Consider the following 25855-nt stretch of genomic DNA (forward strand, 5'->3'; position numbering starts at 1 on the left):
ATGGCGACTTCATATCAAGATTTAGCCGATAATATCCGAAATAAGCAAAATCAACGAAAACTAGAAATGGAACGATCGCATAATAACAACGATGAATACCAAAAGCCAAGGTAATTGTCGTACGACTATTTAGTAACAATTATCCATTTATTGACATTCTATGCTATTATTTTCTTATTAGGATCGATGGGAATGGATTTGAGCGCAGTGCATCATTTAATTTTGAACTTTATAACTCTATCATGTCGGATTATTTGGTAGTACTGGCTCGGCGAGCTACAAGATGGCAAAAACTTTGGCCCTCATCAAATCAACGTCAGCCTAAACGATCTGCAACAAGTATACCGAAAATTAGTAGACATAAATATTGTCGTTACTATTTTTATTCGTTAGTTATTTAACAATAATTAGTCACTGGTCACAAATTTTGTTCATAGCCTATAAACATTTATGTGAATGACAGTAATATACAAAAATCTATGCGGAGCATATAAGTCAACTTTTATATATTCTGACTCGATTCTTTTTCCTTTATAGTTAAAAGATATATCAGGAAAGGTGTTCCAGATGGTGTACGGAAACAAGTAAGCTGTAATCCTTACAGTGAGAGATCTTACAAATGGTCACTATTGTATTTTATAAATTATTTATAAATGACATTCTGAATATGACTTGGAATATTGGCTAATAAAACTTTTCCTCGTACAGTTTATTAACATGACATCTGCATTTATCCTGTTAGGTATGGATGTTTGCTAGTGGTGCCGATAAATTAATGAAACAAAATAAAGGCGTATATCGAAATTTATTAAGCAAAGCTGATAATGCAGATGTTATATCAAGCGTTGAAAAAGGTTAGTTTCATTGATTTATAAATCTTGCGATTATGGTTTGGCAACAGTTACTACATAGAAAAGTAAATTGTTTTTATTATAGGTTGTTTTTATAACTCAATCACCCACTTTTTGTTGTATTCGTAGATCTTTTCCGCACCTATCCTGACAATATTCATTTTCGACGAGATTCGGATGACAGTAAATGCGAACAATTATACGATGTCTTAATCGTTTACGGACACTACAACAAAGGTGTTGGCTACTGCCAGGTAAGTTTTTAATGGAACTCGATTTCACCAGTGTTATGTAAAGCTTTGTAGCCACTTTTATGATCCATTGTAGCTATAATGACCATCCTACTTATAATTGTAATAAGGGTTTAAACTACATTGCTGCTATGCTACTATTGGTTATAAAAGATGAAGAATCTACGTTTTGGCTACTTGTAGCTTTAACAATGAATCTATTGCCAAGTAATAAAACGCTGCTTATTCATCTTGTAAATTACTTCATCTGCTTAATATTGTTGGAAGGTTGCTGCTAGTCGGTTCCGTAACAAATAAAATCAATATCTATTTAGATTATTACTCGAAAGGATTGAATGATTTAATTGTTGATCAAGCCGTTTTCGATAAATTACTGAGGTATTTTATAGTTTTGTTTTATTTCTAAAATAATTAATCTACAATTGATATTAAAAGAATTTTATCTATTTATCTTAACTAACCGTGAGCAAACAAGCTTCCATATTAATTAAAAAATCTTTCTTTCTTATTAAGTAAAAAATTACCTGATTTACATGCACATTTGAAATCTCATGGCGTTGATGTACCTTTATTTGCTACGAAATGGTTCATCTGTTTGTTTGCTGATGTTTTGCCTTCTGAAGTAAGATTTGAAATCATAACTAAATCATCTATACAGTACGATCAAATTCGTAGGTCTTCTAGTTAATATATACGAACACCTACAATAATTAGCACTAATCAATATAATCGTTAATCCTGGGCTTATACCTTTAGACAGTTCTTCGTTTATGGGATGCATTCTTTTATGAGGGATCAAAAATAATATTTCGCGCTGCGTTAACTATTATGATCAAACTAGATGAGCGGCTGAGATCAAAGGATGACCTGGCTTCGATATTAGAAATTTTCAAGGTAGTTTTTTAAGCTACTAATAGCACATGTTTTGTCATTAAATGTATTTATTTCTAGCTAGGAAGTACATCATAATGTTATTTTGAATTCCTTTTTAATAGTCGATAGCAGAATTACCCGAATTTCTTAACTGTCATCAATTCATAGCGGTATGTAGGCTGCATCGCGAAGGACAATGATATAACTCTAAGCAAAAGTGTCTTCTGACTACATATATTTTTGGATATTATTAACATCTACTTAATAGTGGCTGTTACAGCCTACCATCTCAGTATTTCTAGTATAAAATACTAATGATCTTACTGGAATTATTTATCAGGCAATATTTGAGATACCGAATCCACTATCAATGGATACAATTAAACAATTACGCCAGGAGTGCGCAAAACCATCGAATTGAAAACGACTCGTAGCAATAGTAGAATGTCTAATACTCATCTTGATATTAAGCAATAACCCCGCTTAAACGTATTCGATGATATTACATAAAGTCCTGTAATGTTCATACAAAAGTTTTTAATTTAGGAAATCCAATTTTATTATGCCATATGGCAGTAAGTTGTTTACACTAAGATCAAAGCTGAAAGATTTGCTATACACGTCATATCCCAAGAAATTAGCAGTCAGTAATCCGCAATTTATGCACGTAATATACATAATATGTTAGCAACCATTCTTTGGCTTTATAATGGTAGTATGTAATTAACATTGTTCGGCGATCTTATCCTTAAACTAAGGTCGAGCTGTTATTGCTATTGGCGAATTTACTAGTGTTGGTAGTGGTTAAACGATTTGGCTAAATGAAGTTCGGTCCAAAAATGGTCCAATACCATGAATGGATTGGTTATGTTACATTCAAGCATCATTTGCTTGTTACTATTTGTATTATACTAAATATAACCGTATAAAGGGTATAAACCAAGCTAAGATGTAAACGGGTATGATAAATACGAATCTTTCAAATAGTCGTTCCTTCTTATTTATTTTTGACATGATTTAGGACTTACTTTCGACTGGTTAAACAGAATAGTGCATTTTATTGTGCATAGAGCCTAAAATAGTGTAGAACAGTTTAATGATTATTCATTTGCTAGTATGTAGTTCGATGTACCTAAACATTATTAATAGCGATCTATGTTTAGTTTATGTATCACGTAGCGACACCTAGCTCTCACTAATTAAAGAAAGGATTCAAATTTTATCCTATCGAACTTTTTCATTCTATCCGTAATTTACTTGATGTAAGTAAGTGTTTTAATAGAACAATTCCCCAATACTTTGGAAATAGTTAATCTCATTTATCGTCTTTTCTAAGCTTTTGTTACGGTAGAGAAGAAGAATAGACAAACATTAGTACAAACTACTCTTTTAAAAAGTAGTTTAGTAACAAACCAAACTATTTTATTGATGATATCAATTAAAATTTCATACAGAGATTTTCAGATCTAAACAACACTATTTTACCATCACTTAATTTATCGATGGAAGACCTAAGTACAATTTAAAAGTAGAGAATCCGGTTGCAACAAACGTCTAGTAGTTTCCAACAATAATTATTAAGTCAACAAGCTGCAATATCAATGCACTAGAATTGAATTCATCAATGTGGGGTTAAAAGTAATGGCACAAGGTATAATGCATGACCTATTGATCATATTTTACAGGATTCTTTTATGTTAACCGCCACAGGAGAAATTTATTACCTATCACTCAGCCTAGTTTCGAGACCAAGATACAATATTTTAGTTTGCTTGCAAAATTAATCAAGCTACTGACTTCTATAATTAGTGTTGCAAATCCGTAACTGTTTGATAGTGATCCTTATCACGGTATCTAGCAACAAGTAGTACAATAACATAAACGATTAAAACTATAACAGTAATGATGGCTAGAACACCTCCAACAATTAATGGAGCTATACTTTGATGGAATCGTCTGTCTTGATGCTTATCTTTGGATGGACAGTAGAATACTATAATAAAATAGATATGTTAGTAAAATGCATGAAATTAATAGTTAGTTTCTCATGACTGTAAGGGAAACTACCAGATTAAACTATAGTTGCTATTATTGTTACGCTTACCTTTATAACTAAATTGGCCGTTAGTTACATCGAATGGCTGTAATTTTATATTATTTATACGTATGGAACCATCTTGAGGCTGGAATTGAAAATCATAACCCTGATGACAGACAAATGTTTGATGGCTAAAACCAGTCATTGCTAAAATCAATGTCTGAGGCTTAACGTAGAGGTCAACGCTTTGATTTGAGTTTACTATATATGAGGATAGAGTAGAAATAATTTCTTATCACAATCTTTCTAATATCGTTTGAAATTTTACATTACATCAGCAAATTATTAAGTTTCAATCATTCTACCGCCCAAAGAACTAGCTCAATCTTCAGCCTATCGCATAAGACTCAAGTATGCAAATGTGTTCATGTTTGAATATGAAAGGACTATTAAGTATCATACCGCACTGATCCAATATTGAAATAGATATGCTAACTATAAAAAGCTATCTACTAAATCGTGCGCCTGCTAACTGCTAAAAGATAGTAATTTGAAACTAATAATATTTTATTACTTTAGACTATCTATTTCGATAATATGTGGCTATGTATCGCCAGTGATAATAAGTTAGTAATATATAAGGATATTTATTGCATAGTTCAATTAATAAAATTAGCCAAATTACGAACTCTGTAAATTATCTTTTTAATGTTATATTCGAACATTAAACCAGACGTTAATCAGTAATCGTATAGCTGCATAATAATAGTATCATTTTTACCTGCTACTGTTTTATTTTTCGGAGATATTATAACATCTAACTGGTCCATTTTCCATTCAGATACTGGTTTACCTGCTGGTTTATGAGTCATTTTAAACTGGAAATCGCAACTATATTGATAATAATCATCCTTCCATTGTAACTGGAGAAAAGACGTTCCATTTTCCTGACAGTAACCACTAGCACTAGCTGTACGAGGCGCATTGACGAGTCTGTAATTTGTCTATGGAAGAAATTATAAGTATCTATGTCACAATACTGTAGTTATCGATATAGAGCGATCGTTTTCTATAACAATATTAATCTTGAATATAGAAATAGTGAGAGCATATTGATGTTTTCGATATTGCAGTGTAACCTTATCATTGGATCGATTATAGTGCACAGTTATTAAACAGGACTTTTACCTCACCTTGATTACAGTAAATATAGTTTATACTGGACTACTCCTTAGTTTATGACTAAGATTAAGCTTTAATTCCCCAGAATTAGATGATAACCATTAGCATGATGTAAGTAATAGTATAGTTAGCCTTGAAGATTATAATATATCTAATTGATTACATTATGGCAGTTACCTGCTATCTTGAGAATTCTACATTATATACGAATATAAACTTGTACATACAAATACTAAAATGATAAAATGCAATACACTACTCATGTAGCACATTATCCTGTTCTAGCTAGCGATTTTGTTGAAGGAAATCGATAACAAACATACATGTAATATAATAAATGTATCTAATTATTCGTATATTATGGCAACTTTGATTTAAAGAAAATCTTCATTGGTTTTAGTAATTGCTAATTAATTTAAAATACAGATTGATCCGTTTGTGCTCATGCATGTTATTATATTCTACCATTGTATTTCTGGGCAAATAGGGAAGATCAGAATTGGTTAAATTCAGTTGAATGGCCATAATGGCTAGTAAACATGCTGTTCCTTGTTCGTTATGAAGACTCCAATAGCCAACTTTAGGACCACTATTTTGGATACCTTCTGCCGTTTGAACAGTGGTAACGCTGGATGCCGTACATGAATATATCCTAGTAATTAACACTATATCAAAATAATCAATAGATCAGTTACCTCCTTTCATGCATTCGAACCAGTGCGATCGAAACTAAAATTAAAATCTATATTTCGCTCTCCCCTTACGAGCATGAAATTCTTGATTTTTGCAATATGATATTATTATTCGTAAACTGGCCAGATTATTGTTCATCTATGATAATACTTTGGTAACTAAGCTAATAGATAATATTACAGTATTTCTAATCCAAAAGTAAATAAATGGCAACGTAAATCCTGGATGACAATTCCATCTAATATTTTTATTGGTAGAATATGCAAGATCTACCTTTCTAGAGAGGGTACTAATTTTTATGCAAAGCAATATAGAATTTGTTTAAAAATATTTGTAGGAAAGGGTGATGTTATGGGAAAAATTTTATGATAGATTTTGTAACATATAATGTTTTCGTGTTCTGTTACATTGGCAAGATAACTAGTCTCTTTTTTAAAATGAAGATAGAGCTGAGGTTAAACAAATGGCTTCTATAATCATACCTGCTATCAAAACTTGGCAAGAAAATATTTTGAATGTTGATAACATATTGGCTAAGACTGAATTTTTGGAGATCAATCGCAGCAAAGATTAAGATAAATACTTCGTCCAACCATACAGTCCTGATATAGTTTATCCTATTAATTTGAAACATAGCTTAGCAATACACGTACTGTTAATGCGGAAGCTGATAGAATATCACCTTCAATTGGTAATATTAGTTGAATATGTGAAATTAAAGCTTCCCAATTTAATAATAATACTCATCTATTCTTTCAAATATTAGATTTAATACCTTAACTTTTAACTAGCGGTCTCAAGGGAATTAGTTGTTTATCAGTCATTTTGTCATCTTAATTAATCTAATCTAGAAAATTAGAATATAAGCTAAAAATTCCCTCCAGATATACAGAGGAAGTATTTATAGTAACGATGATATTTTTGAAAAATTCCTAATTTAATGTCATATTAAGTCATAGCCTTTCTCAAGTTCTATGCTTCTATTATAGAAATAATTTAATTAATAATTTTGTTTCCGATGGTGAACATTTCAACCAGTGATGATCAAGATGACGTCAGAAGTATGCCCTTATAGTAGACATATGATTTATTAGTCATGAAGTTGCTTGACTATTTGCTGGTCGAGAAAAGGCATTACATATGGTAGCATATTGCTGTCTAATATCAATGAATTTTACTCTAATGGTTAAATTGGGTTAGTAGAAGTATAATAAATCAGAATATGGATTGTCTCTTATAAATTTTGATGATTTAAAATTTCTCATATAAAGTTGATTCTATAGTAATAAAAATTTGTTTTATTATAAAATAATATTGGAAGCGGTTTTAATTCTATCACTATCTATATAATACGATTACTTACTTTAATGTATGTACTACAATGTTACTATAAAGTCTTTTAAGAATCAAGAAATTACCAGTACTTTTCTAGATTTCATTTCGGTAGTAATTATTGATCCCATTTCTCTACGGTATCTTTGATAATAATAGCCAATATGGATGATTTTGTATATTCAGGTGTTCTACTAATTTCAGCATAAATCTACCAACTCACGATGCTATCATAACATATAGTGGGAAATATAATTAATTATATACATAATAGAAGCATATTGTTGTTTACTATACGTATATTTTGATTTAGATTAAATATTGCGATCATATCTAATTAATTTTCATACTTTAATTTTTAGTTTATTACGAATTTCTACGTAATATTTGCATTTGCAAATATATTATTTATTCATTTTAACTTGATAACTGTAGTTAAAATAGATATAACAATTCTTTAAATTATAGAGCATATTTTATAATTTTATTTTCATCTTTAGTCGTTCTATATTGATTTATTCTAATTTTCAGTAATAGAAAAGATTTTTATGAATAGTCGATATAACTTTGCGAGTTCTTCAGATTAATACCAGCTATTATGATATTAAATTCTAAATTTTATCTATTAAAGCAAAGTAATAAAACAAAAGATTGAAATTCTTTGATTAATGGATTAAGTATTAGTATTTGATATTTTGAAATTATTTATAGATTAGTTTATAATAGGTTGTGTAAATATCAAAATCTACTATCTAGATAGGAATTGATCGAATACGGCAAGAGTATTTGCAATTGTATGTAGCAAAATTGTAATTTCTATTGTAAATACTGTAGATCACAAAATAGCATTGATCGTCATTTTTTTCACTGTTAGCTAACGATTAGAAGATAATTACCAACTTAGTAGTCTTTATTTGTAAAATTTAATGCTATGATATGATAAGCTAAGCTCGAACGTGTGCTACAAGTACAAGATTAGAAAATGAAAACGATCATTTTGAGACTTGATAAAGTTAAAACTCACACGGTCGTGAAATTTTTCCGTATTAACTATTAAATATTATACAGTTTAACGTCCCAAACATTAACAACCTGCTTTGCGAAGTTAGGAACTAGATATGTTAGATTGGTCTAGTAGTAAGCTTATTAACTGATGTCAACCAGTACTGGCAATGGTGTTGTGATTCCTATGTTGCTATAGGATTGCTACCATATCGACCATTTACTATAAGTATCATTAAGTTAGCATAGCAAAACGGGTGGTTAATCCTGGTATTGCTACTTTACTCGAAATGAATTGCTTTTTAGACAATACTTACTTTAAAATAGTATCTAGTATTCTAGGATACAAAAAAAATTATGAAACACATATGGTATTACATCATACAGCTAGTTGTACACAACTGCTTTCTTTCTAGACTTAATTTACCGACAAGAAAAATGCAACCGTTAACACCACATGACATCTTAACAATCTGTCGGAAAATTACATTAATTATAAAGCATCGAACTCTGAATCCCTTGCAACCTTTCAAATCTTTAATGATTGTTCTGCTTCTATATTTCATATAGTAATAAGTCTTTGAATTTGTACAGATCCAAATTTACTATATCCTTATATCATAAAATTGGAAAGTACAGGGACAGATTTCGTTTTCACATGACTACATATAGCTATGTTCTACACGTATGCTATATTAATCACCTGTAGAAAGATAATTCAAGCTAATCTTTTTATATCACATTTAAATACAATCATTCGACACCGTAGATAATAGAATGAGAAATAGGTCGTTTAACGTAAGTTTAAGATGATTTTAATATGTTGGACTATCTACAAGTAGATAAACCAGGCTAATCAATTTCAGATGGAATAGTAATTATTCGAAAGTATTGTGTATTTAGCAATATATTTTGAGGTCTTATAGTAATAACAACAGTTTCTCTCCAATTCTTCCTGTAGTATAAGATTGCAGTGATATTAGATACTGTAAATCAAATGTTGTCTGGATAAAGAATTCAACGACTAATTTTATCATAGGTGGATATGGATATACATAGAGACTCAATTCAGATCATATACCGGTAATAAGGGAGTATGGTATGTATTTTATTGTTTCTATCTTCTTTTCAAATATATAAAGCGTCAAAGGGATAAATAGAGGATAAAATAAATTATCAGTATCTTAATGGCTAAATTATACACCGATTAAAACAACTGTAGGATAATCATTATTCATACGATGATATCTTATCCATGCACTAATAGTAATGATAGATAGAAATGAACAAACATTATAAACTGTCTACAAATGCCAATATGAATAACAAGGATAGCAAAGATATAATAAGAATTTAATTTAGTCTTTCAGCGTTATACATTATATTGTAACAAAGCATAAACCATATTATTCAATAATAAGAAATGATCTATATTGATTTTCATTTAATGCAATTGTTGAGCAATTTCAATATTAAGCATTGATCTCTACTTCTTTATCTATTGATTGAAAAGCTGTTGGTTAATCAATTAATTACGAAGTAGGATATCATAAATAAATTATTATCTATAAATGATTAAGGTTGTCCAATTGACAAAATCTATCTATCCTTATTCCTATATTCATTGATATACTGTTATATTATGATCATGAACCGTCATCTCTACCACTTAACACCATTTAATTGACTAGAATATTATTCCTATTGCAATTACAAATACAATAAAATGTCAATCGATTTTAGATTATAACTAATTCTATCTGAATATATCTGATCTTCTTGACTGAAGTGGTCGTTGATTCCAAATATAGTTCTCATTTAGCCAAATATGCAGCTTTTATATTTGATTTGATTCAAAATGTTGTAATCCCATGTAGGAGCTTTTTCAATATTGTTATTCAGAATTTATTAACTTCTACACCAGAATAAAATGTTAAAATTGTCAAAGATTATATGGCAATTCATTCACCTTAAAATGTATTAGCTTGTTCTATATCATTAGATGATAGAAAATCATGATGTTCAAGCTGTGGTAATAAATGTATACAATGAATCTACTTACCAAACATTTATCTGGATCATAAATAGGCAGCGACCATTTACATAGATTGATAGCCAGCTCGGACACGATGGCGAGAGAAAACATAAGCCAACAAAGTAATCAAGAAACTTGCTGTGATTAAACTACCGACCAGAATAGGGACGGTGTTATCCTTTTTAGGAGCAAATGGGCTATCATGGACACAATACCAGACTAATGAACAGAAATAGAATCAATAAAAATGCGATAAGAAAGCTTGAAAAAATAGGCATGGAAGCCCAAAAGATATTGTTTAATGGGTAAAATAGGCGATGATTATTTTCTAGATAATCAATCTTACGTTTAAAGCTGAATTTATTGTCAACCACATCAAATGGTTGAGCACGGACATTAACAATATCGACATTTCCCTTGTTATCCATAAAATTCAGTTTATAGCCAGTACCACAGATTAGAGATTGATGGCTCAGTGCTTTAACTTCCTCTAAGTAGGTGCTGTTGACCTCCCCTACTTGATCGCCCATAGCTATTCCAAATTAAAAATAACTTCATTAGTTTATATTGCTTTCATATAAGGGTATATTGCGATTAATTCTACTACCTCCTAACAAATTATCAAGAGCTAACTTACGCATAGCATCAGGAATACCACCAAGTTTGTAATTTAATTTAACAGAACGAGTTCTCCACCAATCAACCAACTTGGGTGGTACAGCTTTCAATAGATAAAAGTGAAAATGGAGCGCGAAGTCATTACCATTGTCATGCCACATTACGGAGAAAGATGAAGTCATGTTAAATTGGCAGGTGCCTTCAGCACTAGCATTGGTTGGAACATTGGATGAAAATACCTATAGATTCAGATAAGAATTAAAACCCAAAATTCAATAATTACACATACTATGACTAATAATGTGGGAAATACGTTCAAAAAGGCTATTTGGCATTAAAAAATATTCTTTATACTTTCAAGCCGTTTGATTAGTCTAAGAAATTAAACTAGCCTAGCCAACAATCAAACAACTTACATGGATAGCATCACTTCCAGGTACTTTGTAAAAGACATTAACTCTAATTCCCATTTGGAAAAGCATGCAAGATTGATCTTTAGAGTTGGTGATATTCCAAAATCCAGTCGGGATCGTAAGTCTATCCACAGTTGCTGTTGCTGCTGTTGCTGTTGTTGCTTTTACTGTTGCTTTTACTGTTGCTTTTGTTGCTGCTGGAGTTGCCTTTACTGTCGTAGCTGGAACTGTATCCGCAGCAAAACAGACTATAAAATTTTTTTCAAATAATGATAAATGCACATTAGACCTATTGCATTTATTCTATCGTTTTACGTAGTATTTAAAAGGTTATGCATATAAAAGTATGTTATCAATTAGACCTGAGAAAGGTTCGGTTCGGTTCAAACCGTTTTGATCTATACATGAACCTGAACCTGAACCACTTTGACATCGTCTATCAATACATAATATGGTCTTCTTTTGTACAAGCAGCAAAATCGATCAATGTTAAACTGTGACATAATTTTTTAACTTTGAAGTGAATTCGAAAAGACTTTCAATTATTTTTAAATAAAAATTCGATTTAGGTTAAAGTATGAGTATTGAACAGAAGTGTTCAAGAAACTTCATGCGCAGAATAGAACCAAATCTTGACTAAGACTAAATAGATACTAAGCGTAGTATAGGGGCAAGAAACAATATTGCTGCGTTTTCTTACACCAAAATAGATATTACTATTCGTGATATTTTTTGTAATCTCAGGGAATTGACGGTACAAAAACTGTTAAGCTATCTTCAGCTGTCAAGCTGTTCTGTTGGATGAAAGTAATGGCATAAAATTCCCTTCAAACGAAGCAAGAAATAAATGAATATCAATTTTGCCTTGTTTATTCATGTCTATCAGATTAATCGATCTCATTTTGTACTCCTCTCTTTTGTGAAGCAACATTCTCCCCCAAGGTTTGATAGACTGAGATGTTTTACGTTGTTAGCCGGTCTAATCTTGGAAAATCCTTCATTACGGAAGACTTAACTAGAGTTAAAATTGATTGATATTCCATTTACTAATTACATAAATTATAAAACTACTTGTGTCATGAGTAATGCCTGCCATCAGTGCAGAATATGGATTGCTACGCGTATATCCGTAGAGTTATAGCGCAAGATATATTACAGTGTATCGATTCTTCCCAATGTCAATAGCAAAAAGAATCACCAGATGCCATAAAGTATTGCCGTACTGCATGCGGCCATGAGGCTTACTTACACCTACAGTATACCAATTTATACTATCTCATTCAATGGCTGTTATTTCCATAGTGCCTTCAACAGTATCTTATATTATACGATATGAAGATTGGGATTGAATGAGATTACTATCATGTTTTTGACCAGCTGACTTCAAGTTTACCATATGTCGATTAAATAAGAATAAGTCATACAATTCTATATTAGCCAAAGATTTGTTTGAATTGCGCATGAGGTTTCCTGCTTATTAGTGTTTAATATTGTACATGTAGTCAAATGAATAATTCTTGTAAATGTCTTTTATTTGACTGGATGTTAGATCATTTTTTGGTTTTGTTTCTCTATGGATACTCGGATATGTTGACGGATTATTTCACTACTTGAACTATAATCATTATATAGTTTGTACAATGATATTGCTTAGCATTTTTCGGTGTTTCATTAAATCGTTAGTGATTAGTAGCAAATTTCAATGAAGGAAGTCGAAATTTTCGTTATTTTTTATCCAAGAAATAAATAGATAAATGATAGTAATAGTAAAACATATAAATACGTAAAGTAATTTTGAAATGAGACTTGATTCAATTTAATAGGAAAATATTTCATTTAAAACAGATGCTCCTACACTAAGGCAATAGAATTGCAAAATATGTAAAAAAATATCGAATCCGTTGGCGTGGTTTTAACCTATGGAATATTTATTCAGTGGGTATAGTGTACGGTACAACACGGCATGTTCATGAAAGTATCAATCCTAGTGAATAACGGTACAGGATATGAGTAAAAGTAAAATAATCCCTGATTAACTTTACAAGGTATGATAGCACATCGCTATTTTGGAGTTGAAACCAGGCCAGGAATAAATTTTTTTAATGCTGTAACCATTACTTCAATCAGGATAGGAATGAAATTTCAAAAATAGTTTAATACAATAACTATTGAGATTTCAAATCTAAACTAAGCTATCCTTTAAATTTTACACGCACAAAGTTGACTGGGAAAAATACACTAGTTGTAAGAAATATATTGGGCAGATGAGACAAATATTCTCGTACATGAGGAATTATTCTATTGCGAAATGGTATAATGAGCTAGCAACAGGTAGAAAGAGTTTCCTTAAGATGAAATAGACCTATTCTGTGCAATACTCTTTTCAAATACATATGCAATGAATAAACCTTGTGCTTTTAAGACTGTAACCTATTAACACTAATTGGTATGTTTTAGGAAGAAATGACTACCGGTAATTTGACATTATAGCCAAGTGTCAATGAATTTAGAAATGATTTTATAGTTACTTTAAGTGAACCGAAGTGAATTGGTTGTAAGTATAGAGTTTTTCCCATCTTTGATAGTTAATCTTTATGTTATCCGAAAAGTAATTTCCATAAAAAATGAAATACCAAGTACTGCGGATGACAGCCTGGTATTCTTCATTATTGCTAATTATTATTATAGCATATTTACTACCACAATTGCAAAAAAATTCAATTGCACAGTTCCATGTCGAAAGGAGGGATTAGAAAATTGAGTTTAGGAAGTATTTAATAATCAGTATCAGATCATGATAAACTATGAACAAGTTAAAAAGTCGATATCATAACTAGTAGAACTTAAAGTGAACGGATTATCTATTGCCAATTTACAAGTTCTAACATTGTCATCTTTCCAAGACTTACCAGTTAATGAACAGCATAATACCAAAACGGCTAGTGACTTGAAAGAATTCATGTCTTGGATTTAGAGTTTTTTTCTCTTAAAGTCGCTCCTTTCAAAAATGGTATTTGAAAATTTATCTCGCCTTTAAGACAACGTGTAGAAGTCAGCAGATAGGACAGCACGGGGAATGGCGCAAGAGCTTTAAACTCTGAAAGTCCACACGACGCCGACTGAGATGGAATGAATTAAGATATCATAAAAGTAAGTTTATCTCTTTATTCTAGTGCGTATTCACGGTCATATCCGTTATTGACTTTGTATAACATTTACCGGATGGCAGAAGGTTGCACTGACTTGATTCGATAATGACCATATGCTATGTTATGCGAATGCAGCTGTCATCCAATTTTCCATATTAATGCCTGGATATCATATGGCAGAAATATTTGATTCTATTTAGTCCACGACTTGGAGCATGTTCAATCAATAGACCAGCCGATTAATTTGATATTAATTAAGGAACTATTTTAACTATCTCGATCAATTATAATATTATTTTTTTTAATTGATATTTCCGAAGGATTCTATAATATCGAAATATTATAGATCATTATTATGTCGCACAGTGATATTGTTAGCGATATATGAGTAGGCAGCCATTTATAAATATTCCTGTACTTTGACTCATGCGTAAGTATATTTTTCTGCAACAACATCGTATACTACTGCTGTAAATTGGCTATATAACAGGTTCTTTTTAAATCGAAATTATTTCCCCTATTGGTATATATGCATTGCATTCTAGATACGCATATATGAGACATGTTCTATTTTTAGGTCAATTAGATCGGTTACTAATTTCTTCGATAAATTTATCTGGTTTCACTTAGTCTTTACCTCATGTAGTTTCATTGTATGTAAATGAAGGTCAGGGTTAGGGTTAGGATTAGCGTTAGCAATAAGGTCTTATTGTATAGCAGTTATAGGAATTAAGGCATAAAAATGCTGTAAACATGTTTGTCAATATACCTCACTATGATAGTAGTGCATAATTTATGCATAGAAGTTATTGACCTAAAAGTAAAGGGCATGCCATGATAATATATAAACTCGTATGGATGTAGGTGGTATCTGTTTACTTCCTTACCGTGCGTCTACTCATGTTCATCAGCGTGCTTTGTGGTCCGAGAGTTCCCACTAGATAGAGTGTATCTACTATTTGTATTGCATCCAGTCGTTAAATCTAACGTATAAAAACTGCCTTGTCAATCCTAAAAGTTTTCTCGCATCTTCCTACATCTATTAAGTTTCATCAATATATTTCTGCAGTAGCTAATTCTAATAAAAATTGCCTTGTGAACGTTGAAGTCTTTTTCCTTCTACTTATTTTGTATCTTCCTACACTTACTACGCTAATGACTATTTTATTAATGGATTCTTTGATTGGACTATTTAAACTATCAAGTCAAGCTGCCTTGTCAGCTCTAAATATCTTTCATCTATTTAATATCTTTGTATCTTTTTACACCAACTGCAGACTTGCATATTGGATAGGTAGAATTCTTTGATTTGGATAATAATAATAACCAATAAAACTATCCATTCACCCATGCATCTTTATTCTATTCAATTTTTTCGTATAGTAACTACGGTACAACATTGAATTTTGAAAGATTCCACCGGTTATATTGTACAATCATAGTCACCTCGTCAGTTTTAAACTTCATTCTTGTAATCCATTTCCTGATATCTTATTACCCTAACTACCGTACTATTCCTTTAATAGATTCTGTTGGTTAAATTAGAGTTCTTAGCAAGTGTGAAGTAGATAAAGAACGTAATAACTTCGAGTAAAAGATACGATTATTTATGGAATTATTTACCTACGATCATACCGCATTTCAGTGACTTGAGTACGTCATTATAAATTCAATATAGGAGAAAATATTGTCCATTCTAAACTCTACGTCGATAGACTAGACGAATATATTAATAGATTAGATTCAATGGCATTCGTGTAAAACTTGATAAACTCCATTCTTATTAACGACAAATTTGATTACATAGCTAAGGTTGTTTAGTAATGAGTTATTTACTGCTATTGCCCTTGTTTGACTTATCGACCGTAATTGAACGCATTCTAACGATTCGGTTTTTGAATTATCCATTTATTTTAAAGTAGTATCCTCTTTGATTGCACTACTAATCTAATATTATTAATAATTCTTTCTCGCTTCTTCATCTAACTATACGGGTGTAGTGCAACGGGTTTAACATCGAAGTGAAATTCTTATTTACAGTTAGTATCGGAATTAACTTGAAGTGCTACAGTAGAATTCTATGCTTGTGTAGTTTAACATGATTGGTTGCTCGTATCCCGGCATGAGCATTCGCGTAAAACCTTAATAAACTCAATTCCCCTTGTTTACGACAAATTTGGTTCTATTGGCAATGAACGAATGATTTATCCTTGCGACACTGATTAGCCCCAATTGTACGCGTTTTTAACGAATCTGTTGTTGAGTTATCCATTTATATTACAGTAAGATTATTCTTGATGATATTACGAGTCCAATATCATTTCTCCTTTATTAGTATTAATGCTAAATTCATTTGCAATTGGTATTTCTGCTCTATTAGTAATAATTTAGGATAGATATGGACACCGCTTGGTTTCATTTGAATCAATTTATCTTCTGTTCTACAAATCAATCATTGATATCCATTGCAACCATAGTCCACTTGGTAAGGATGCTATTTTGAATCACTTTAGCAGTAAGAGTTTCGACTTCAGAGCTCGACCTCTTCACTGTGCACTGATAACTTTGAAGGGAACCCGTTGCTGTATGCTCGCCAAGACCATGATGGCACTTAAACGGCTGCGCTTCTTGAAATGAACAGATCGAACAACGTATACAATTGGACCTACTATGATTTTAAATTATAAAGTTTATCTCCAAGAAATGAAATTGATCCATTTTGACAGTGCAATTGACTTATTGGACCCTGCTTTAGTGGCCACGCACAGCCACAACCATTGTACTTTATGATAAAGTCTCTTGACACTTACTGTACTGTATGCAGTATACGCGTATATATTTACTTTAGTCCCTGCTCATAAACATTTAATAATCAAGTACAGTAGCATAGTTTTGGGATCAGATCCTAACTTGGAAGAATGACCATCCTAATTTTCTTCGCAGTGGCCAAGGATACAGTACAGCCGACAATACAATTATTTTATTCATTAAAAATCGTTGACAAATTTCTACTATGCTGTTACACTGTATACAGTGCAGTGAAAATTGATTCATTGTGCTACAGTAGTACAGTACAGTTATACGCGTACATCTGATGGTAGGATCTAGTATAGTGGTCCATAGATGAGAATCTTGTTTTTCAGTACTAAAGCGTAATATCTACGTAATATCACACGTCAAATACTTTATTTGCCTTTATTTCGTTTTATTTTATAGTGATATATTCTATTCCGTTTTTCATTTTATTTTTTTTTTATTTACCGTTCAACCACCTCATAGCATACCACTGGCACTCCAGTAGAACTGTCTTACAGTATATTGCACTGTAAAGTACAGTACAGTACTGTACCGTACTGTACTGTAGGGTACAACAGGAGATAGAAACAGTACAGTCAAAGTCAAAAAAATTTTTACCCGTACAGTACTGCACATTGTATGTATATTATGGAGGTAAAACACTTTTTGCCTACCTCTATGGTATTTAGTACTGTACTGTATGAGTCAGACTTTTGTAAACAGCAGCCATTCAATCCCAACCGATCCGCTTTAGTTCCCTTGACCTCATTCGAGAGTTAAAACACCCTCTAAACCAGTATACTGAATGTACATTAAGCATTAAGCAATTAAGTATCTGATGAATCTTGACCAACTTCATGTTTAGACTGTTGAAGTAGCATTGACAACGTTGTTGACGCCATTAGACGATAGAAAAGAAAATTAAGAGGAGAAAATAGAGATCACATAGACAATATCAATTTAATCTACATCTAATTTTGCCATCCTTTGCTTCAATTCAAGACAGTAACGAAGGCGTTCAATGCGTACAGCTTCTTTCTGCCTTTCTCGTCGCGAGTATTTTCTTGCTCTTTTCGACAACAAGAAAAGAAGATCTCCATTGACCTTCAAACTGTTCTTATACTAGCCCATAGATTGGAAAGTGGGGAATAAGAGATCATTGCCATTATCTTCTTGAAGAAATTAACTGCTTCAGTGTAGAGTATACTCTTTTATTCAAAGCGATTTCTACTTTATTATTGGGTTGACATTAGTGGTGACAGAATGATGATGATGGACGTTGCTTGCGCTACTTATGAAGTGGATTTTATCGAAGAAAGATCCATCCGTTATGGCCGAGAACCAGTTTGGTTATTGGGCTGCTGTTACAATCCACTAGAAGGTAAGCTAATTTAATAATCAAATACCAGAAAGGAAAATACCTCTTAATTGACAGTAAGAAGTAGTTCAACCGATAATGTACTGTGGTAGATACGTTGATCAATGAACTACAATGCATTTGAAAGCGGTTTTCTGCATTGATACCGATTGGACACAAATTTGATCAACTTTAAATACTTATTGATTCATCTACAATGACATATTTAGGTGGTTTTCATAGCCTAGTTACAATCTCATCCGTAAAATAATTTATAATTCACTCAGCTTAATCTGTTGGGTAAACTACGGTCTTTCCCCAATATATAACTTTGCAGTACTCGCATGTCCGATTGAATTTAACCTTTCTAGAGGCCAGCCATAGAAAAACGAAAGAAAAATGGCCATCATTCTGCTGATGTTTTAATATTACAGTACAGTATATGCAAACAAGATACACACACATATAGGGTTATGGGTCATCGTACTAATTTTTTTATGAATATTTTAAGCTGTAAACAGAAATATCGCCGACATCACTACAGTAGCCACCAACTCTTGCTGTATTCACAAGACTTGCAAACCTATCTGAATTTGAATCATTTTCCTACCTCTTAGTCTTATCAACAAAAAAACTGACCACAGTGTATTTTCTTGTAGTTTGCGTAAAAATTTTTTCCCATGACTGTGTCCTCATACAGTACGCAGTCTAGACAATTTACGTACAGCATTAATGGCGGTTAGTAGCAGGAGTGGTACTAACACTGTAGTTTGCCGTTTCTTCGTACCAAAGTAGCTCTGATTCCTCTATAACTAGTTTATACTACATCACATGAGTACCCGTAAAATTACCTAGACTTTCGAATGTTGTGATAGTCACGATGGACAGATGCTAATTGTTATTGCTTTCCATCTCAGTATCAGCGATTTTATTTAAAACTTGCTCATAGATTGTCCTTTTTCCTCTATTAGTCTATAAATACAATATTTGAAATACGCGTATACGCGTACCTGCATAAACATCTCATCGTCACGATGATCATCGCTGCAGCCAATAGATGGCCTCATTAGATAATTCTCAGGGATATACTCGTAAATGATATACGGTAATAATATTTTTCTTAAAAAACGAACTTCTTGATTTGGGCGAGTGCCATCCTTTTATTTTAATGCAGGTTTCATAATTTCTATCCTTGGACGGTTAAAGTTAAAAATCTTTTAGTAAAATTTCTACGGCAAGAACATAACTGAGCGCTTCCTTCCTTACAATTTATTTAGAAGCCAGGTTTAATTAATCATACCTACGAGATATCAGCCTTTTTCGATTGCGAACTTTTATGACCTTCATATTCGTTGCCTCTCAATCACCTTATCAAGCATTCACTTGCAATTAATTGTAGGAGAATTTTTTAAAAATGAATTAAAAACAACTTTAATTGATACAGCCATTGTCGAATAACTCTAACTCAGAGCGTATCTTAAACTCATGTAGCAATTAAAGATTATTATTCAATCTTAAACCAGTTATTATAAAACTATAAATCAACTATAATCAGAGCTCCCTTCCCTGTCATTCTATCTGTATTAGCATCGACAGAGATTAATACGGTAACATTTTGAATAGGCGCTATTAGCTGGCCGGAGAAAGCCTAAAGTTTGGTTAAATAGACAGGACGGGAATTAAAACTTAAAATTTCGTCGGTGTGTACTACTCTTATAAGTTTTATAATATAAAAGTAGGTCATCCATTTAATTATGAATGTGTCAGTCAGCGTTATAATAAGATAGGTTAATTTCTCAGTATTTCAATCCTTTGGAAGGAAGGAATTCAAATGAAATTTATCGTTCATACGCCATAGGGTATGAGTGTAAAAAATGATCACAGATATGCTATTCTGGACGTTATTTACAACGATGTACGGATATTAATGTTCTGTGCCCTTAATATCTAACGCCTTTACTAATGGTGGTGTTCATTATGCAAATTTCCTAATCTTACTTGTCATCATTCGATTAATTTGATCATTTTATATCTTTGCATTTTACAGAATTTGATAAATTGATCGCTGATATCAATTCGAAATTTTGGTTCACCTATAGGAAAAATTATCCGCCAATTGGTAGGCCTTGTAGCACTTAACATTTCACTAGCAATATTCAAGTCTTGCTGTCGTTGATAGGAATCATAGGATAGCTATTCATGTATAATCTTTCTGTCCATGATGAACAATACATTATAGAGCAACCCATCATTGTGACTCCCTGAACGTAATTTAATATAAAAGGAACAAAAAATAGCCTACATTTCTTTAAATTTATTCGACAATTGTTTGGTAATTTTATGTCAGTAATTTCCATGCTATGATCCAATAATTTTATCTTACCTTTCTGTTTATAATATTGCACTGATAGTGATCAATCATGCTTCGGTAATCGTTAACCTCTATATACAATGCATGAGTTATTGTCATGGATTACCAAGTTCTATGGTACTGTAGAATTTAGTAGTCTAGTCATTGTATTTTTGTAGTAACTAATAACTGAACGATATTTAGCAATGATAATATATAAAATACAATACATCCATTGCAAAATTGTGTCTACTAGTGATGATCGTGAGTATAATTGACGACTAAACTACATATTATATTAAGAAAGAATAAGTGTATATAAAAATTCCATTTCATTAAATATTTTTTCGGCACTAAACGTAATCATGCACTGGTGCAATTTTTCGTCAGTTAGTTCAAGTGACGCTAACTTTGAATGATTTTCTAATTGCTAATGCATCTCATAGGTGGAATCGGCCCAACATCCGATAAAGGCTGGGGTTGCATGCTGCGTTGTGGTCAAATGATATTAGGCCAGGCATTAGTTATGAGACATTTAGGCAGAGGTAAATGAAGATGGCTCATTCGTTTGTCTTCGCATTTTTAGATAAAATCTCTTATACGTAGAAATTACTTATTTCTTTTTTCACTATTGATACTGTAATCTTGCAATTTCTATTAACACGCTACAAATTATCATTTCAATTCTAATAGATTGGCGTTGGTTTAAAAATAAAGAGCAACTTGCGAATTATTGGAAGGTAACATACTCCTAAATCAACTATATTGGTATAAGATTACAATTTTTAAATATTTTTGTTTGAAATATTTGAACAACTAACCTTGCCGGATTTGTCTGACTTCAACGTATTTAGATTTTAAAGTTATTCTTAGACTCCAAAGACAGTCTCTATTCAATCCATCAAATCGGTATTTGACCGCATAGTAATTACTAAATGCTTAAAAGATGTATTAACACTCTCGCATTTGATCTATCTCTTGTACAGTAGTAATGATACCAACAGATTTACATAATGTATTTATCCTTATGGATAATTGTGGCGTTATCAATTTCTTTCTGCTTAGCCTCTACATAATACAAAGTATCGTAGTTTTTACAAGCTTTTCTATGGCTATAAAATTTTCTTAGTCACAATAATGTATTGGATATTTTTAACCTAAATATTTGGAAGTGTGTTGAAACGTTTTTCTGATAATCTATCGTTGAATTATTAACTAGTATTTTTTTCTTGCAGCACAAATGGGAGTATCGGAAGGGAAAAAAATCAGTCAATGGTTCGGGCCGAATACAGCCGCACAAGTACTCAAGTATGCTTATTTAAAGAAGTTCTCAACCATCTGTCTTTAAGTCAATTATGATATGCTATGTTTATCGTAATTTTATGTATGTCTTGTCTTAGGAAACTCATCATGTTTGATGAATGGAGTCAAATGGGTGTTTATGTCGCTATGGACAACATTGTTGTTATTGACGATATAAGTAGGTTTTACAATTAGAATGCAATATAGGTTTAACTTGAATTTTTTACTTTCACTATTTTGAAACGAAATTGTGTATAATTTTACTCACCTAATTGTGTTTTTATAGAAAAAATTTGCCACAATCATATCACCAGAACGTCGCAAGGAAACGCTGCTAATAGTGATGCTCAAGGGTCATCTAATGAGCAATCAAATGCTTGGAAGCCTTTACTACTTTTTATTCCACTACGTTTAGGTTTAACGGACCTTAACCCTATTTACAAAGATAAATTAAATGTAAAACCGTTTAACTTAAATCGTTATACGTGGCAGCTATGCTTTACCAATTTCTATTAGCAGGCTTAAAATATTCTTTACGTAATTTACTAGAAATGCTTTAGGATAAAAAATACATTAGGAATAATAGGAGGAAAGCCTAACAGTGCACACTATTTTATTGGTATACAAGGTAACTAAAATCCTTTAAAAATAAATTAAGAAATCTAAGGATTCAAAATAAGATATTCAATGCAAATTCTAGGGGATTATTTGCTGTACTTGGATCCGCATACTGTGCAAGAAACTGTTAAAGTAAAGCCCAACTGTCCTTTTTCGGATAAGGTATTAATCAAGATTTGTAACATAATACAGATTGTATAAATGACGTAGTCGTATACGATAATCTTACCTTTCTGATCACAAATGCTAACGTTATCATCTAATTTCTTTATATTATATATTGTATATAATTGTAATATATGTATATTTATTAAATTTTTGAAATGTAGACATATCATCAGAAAGGCACTAACCGACTGCATTTTTCGTACATGGATCCATCCGTTGCTCTCGTTAGTGCTGATTCATATTAGTAACTGATAACTATTGCACATCTGTATTATTTTCTTCGTTATTAACTCGGACAGATTTTTTATAGGGATTTTACAGTGCTACCGAGGAGGAATTTAACGAACTTTGTCGCGATTTTACTGATGTATGTATTGTCAAGAAATATCTTTCAATTTTACATTTACATCAATACGAATAAATATTGGTGTTATCCCTTTTTGCACTGCTGTGTGTAGTTAAATAGTGCACAGCCTCCGTTGTTTGAGGTAGTGGAACAACGACCTCCACATTGGCCAGAACTGGTACTGCCAAATAGTCCATACGATGACACATCCGATGTTGGTATGTAATTGCTTTATTCAAAACATTAATATGACCGAAGTGCGTAATATGGCTAATGAAGTTATTTTTATTAGCTGCAGGATTTACAGAAATCAGAAGAGAAGAAAGGCATTTCGATAGTGATAACGATTTCGAAATAATTGACATGTAGTACCTTTTACAATTTATGAAGTATATACTACAACACTCTATCTGATCTCTTTTTATTTCTTATAAATAGCAACTAGTGACAATTAAAAAATTATATCTCTATATTCTTTAGATTAATACATCAACTGTAAAATAGCTATACCAAAGTAGCAAAATTAAATTGCTTTGTTGTACATTATATCTGTTGTATTTGACTAATATTTAACGATTATATTTTAGCCTCATATTGAACTATCGCTGCCTTTTAAACAGTATTCTTGTTTAATTATTACTGTATACGTTACCGCAGTGCCTTATTGCGTAAGGATAGATACTATGTAACTTTGTATCAAAGTCTATAGGTACCAATACTTAATTTTTATTTCCTTCCAGTGATAAATATGTACAATGTTGCATTGTAAGACTATCATATTTGTACAGTTCTATGCTCTAGTCAAACTTTAAAATGTGAAGTTAAAAAATAGTAAAGAGTTAGAAATATATTTACTCGCACATAAGATAGAGAATAAAGAGCGATATAGATTTAAGACTGTTGATCATTCAAGTATTTGTAGCCATATTATTTTTTTTATTTTATGGTGTTAAACTATGAAACCATTGATTTTGGTTGTGAACTATTTGTAATTTAATGAAATGGCTTTATCGTATTTTATATCATTCCGAACTTTAGTTTAATTCATTGCAATCAGCCATGTTCTATCCTCATAGTATCTTAACATAAAGTATTTGATCTTTTCATTATTGATAATAAAGTTTATAGATTGTCTATCAACTCACGTGAGTCTTACCATGTTTATAAAAACTGCCAACTAGAAATATTAAGGTAGATAGTAACTAAATGTCAATTTAACACGAAATTATTTGTACTACTGAAGAAAATGGTATGAGTCATGAATCATTTCAGGTGCTGTTAGGGTACATATTCTATTATGTCCAAGGAAATTATTTTTTAAATATCTAAGCCTATAGAAATCTCTCAAAATACGTCGTTACAATAAATTTGCAGTTACTTAAATAAAGCAAATGGAAATTTTGGGTATGATGGCGTTTCATTGATGTTAAATAGCAGATAATAGAAAATGCGTTGATAGAGACTAATAACCCAAACAATAACCAACAATATTGCTGCAAGTTTGCAATAAACTATCTAAAAGAGCCATATAATGTTAAGTACGGCAATAGCCTTTAGGTTAATTCGATTTTTATTTAGAAATGGTAGATACATCTTTGTATTAGTCCTTCTTGGATTCCATTTCTTTATCCGAACTATGCAATTTTGCACCATAAATTATCTATAGAGCAGGTATGGGGCGATCAATACTATTTCACCACATCTACTATCTACAATTGTAATTAAATTATCTACGAGCATATATGCTGTACTGTATATATATATATATATATTCTAGCAATCATGAAATAGACATATTCAGTCTTTCCATTTATGGAATCAAAATGATGCAAAAATAATGACTTACTAGTTGAAATTTATAATCTATAGTAGCTCAAACAGTTAAGTAAATTATTTAACAAAAAATTACAAATCTTACCGTGATCTTGATCATGTTTACTTTATAAGAAAAATCAAGAAAGATATGGCCATAACAAAAAGCCATTAAGCGTATTAATTTACGTGAAATTAATACTGTTTTAATAATATTATGCGAATAAACAATTCTTTTAATCACTTATAATAATTATCTAACATAGATTTATCATAAAAGTCTTGTACACAACCTAAAATGCTATCTAAAATGATACCATATCAGGCCTGATCTTAGATATTGGCATTATACTAACCATAATTAGATTTACTGTATTGTGGTAGAAATTATTCTGTTTGAAATAATCACGATGGTCATTTAGAATATAGTAAATAAGTATTAACTTTAATTTAATGGCTATTAAACTAGCACTTTCTTTTGATTACATCCAGAAAGACTATAAAGTACAACACATCGAATTATTATAGTCTATTTCTGTTGCCCAGTCTATAACCAAGGAATATTTTAAAGAGCGTCAAAATCTATAGCCTAATATTTCTGAGAACATACGATACAAGTGTGGCTATTTTGGCTGCTAAAAGTAAAAGTATCCTCCAATAACTTTTAAT

At 31.4% G+C, this 25855-nt stretch overlaps 4 protein-coding genes across 4 annotated transcripts; 2 read left to right on the forward strand and 2 right to left on the reverse strand.

Annotated features, from left to right (window-relative positions):
- On the forward strand, positions 1 to 2396 carry TRIADDRAFT_51426 (uncharacterized protein; the record flags this gene model as incomplete). The annotated part of the gene is made up of 11 exons (XM_002107643.1): positions 1 to 110; positions 182 to 339; positions 538 to 584; positions 743 to 854; positions 981 to 1105; positions 1213 to 1309; positions 1417 to 1480; positions 1616 to 1724; positions 1859 to 1996; positions 2098 to 2145; positions 2316 to 2396. 11 exons carry the CDS (start codon positions 1 to 3, stop codon positions 2394 to 2396), a joined length of 1089 nt encoding a protein of 362 aa, XP_002107679.1.
- Positions 2397 to 3780: 1384 nt separating this feature from the next.
- TRIADDRAFT_51427 (uncharacterized protein) lies at positions 3781 to 4885 on the reverse strand (the record flags this gene model as incomplete). Its single annotated transcript, XM_002108443.1, has 3 exons — positions 3781 to 3968; positions 4080 to 4274; positions 4795 to 4885. 3 exons carry the CDS (start codon positions 4883 to 4885, stop codon positions 3781 to 3783), a joined length of 474 nt encoding a protein of 157 aa, XP_002108479.1.
- Positions 4886 to 10321: 5436 nt separating this feature from the next.
- Positions 10322 to 14249, reverse strand: TRIADDRAFT_51428 (uncharacterized protein; the record flags this gene model as incomplete). Its single annotated transcript, XM_002108444.1, has 6 exons — positions 10322 to 10476; positions 10604 to 10789; positions 10865 to 10978; positions 11021 to 11114; positions 11292 to 11536; positions 14198 to 14249. 6 exons carry the CDS (start codon positions 14247 to 14249, stop codon positions 10322 to 10324), a joined length of 846 nt encoding a protein of 281 aa, XP_002108480.1.
- Positions 14250 to 18505: 4256 nt separating this feature from the next.
- TRIADDRAFT_20340 (uncharacterized protein) lies at positions 18506 to 23743 on the forward strand (the record flags this gene model as incomplete). Its single annotated transcript, XM_002107644.1, has 14 exons — positions 18506 to 18614; positions 20638 to 20709; positions 21387 to 21485; positions 21634 to 21680; positions 21795 to 21849; positions 22176 to 22248; positions 22341 to 22420; positions 22529 to 22698; positions 22792 to 22870; positions 22943 to 23022; positions 23190 to 23252; positions 23339 to 23404; positions 23487 to 23596; positions 23689 to 23743. 14 exons carry the CDS (start codon positions 18506 to 18508, stop codon positions 23741 to 23743), a joined length of 1158 nt encoding a protein of 385 aa, XP_002107680.1.
- Positions 23744 to 25855: the final 2112 nt, after the last annotated feature.

The sequence above is a fragment of the Trichoplax adhaerens genome, genomic scaffold, assembly GCF_000150275.1.
Source record: "Trichoplax adhaerens TRIADscaffold_1 genomic scaffold, whole genome shotgun sequence".
NCBI lineage: Eukaryota > Metazoa > Placozoa > Uniplacotomia > Trichoplacea > Trichoplacidae > Trichoplax > Trichoplax adhaerens.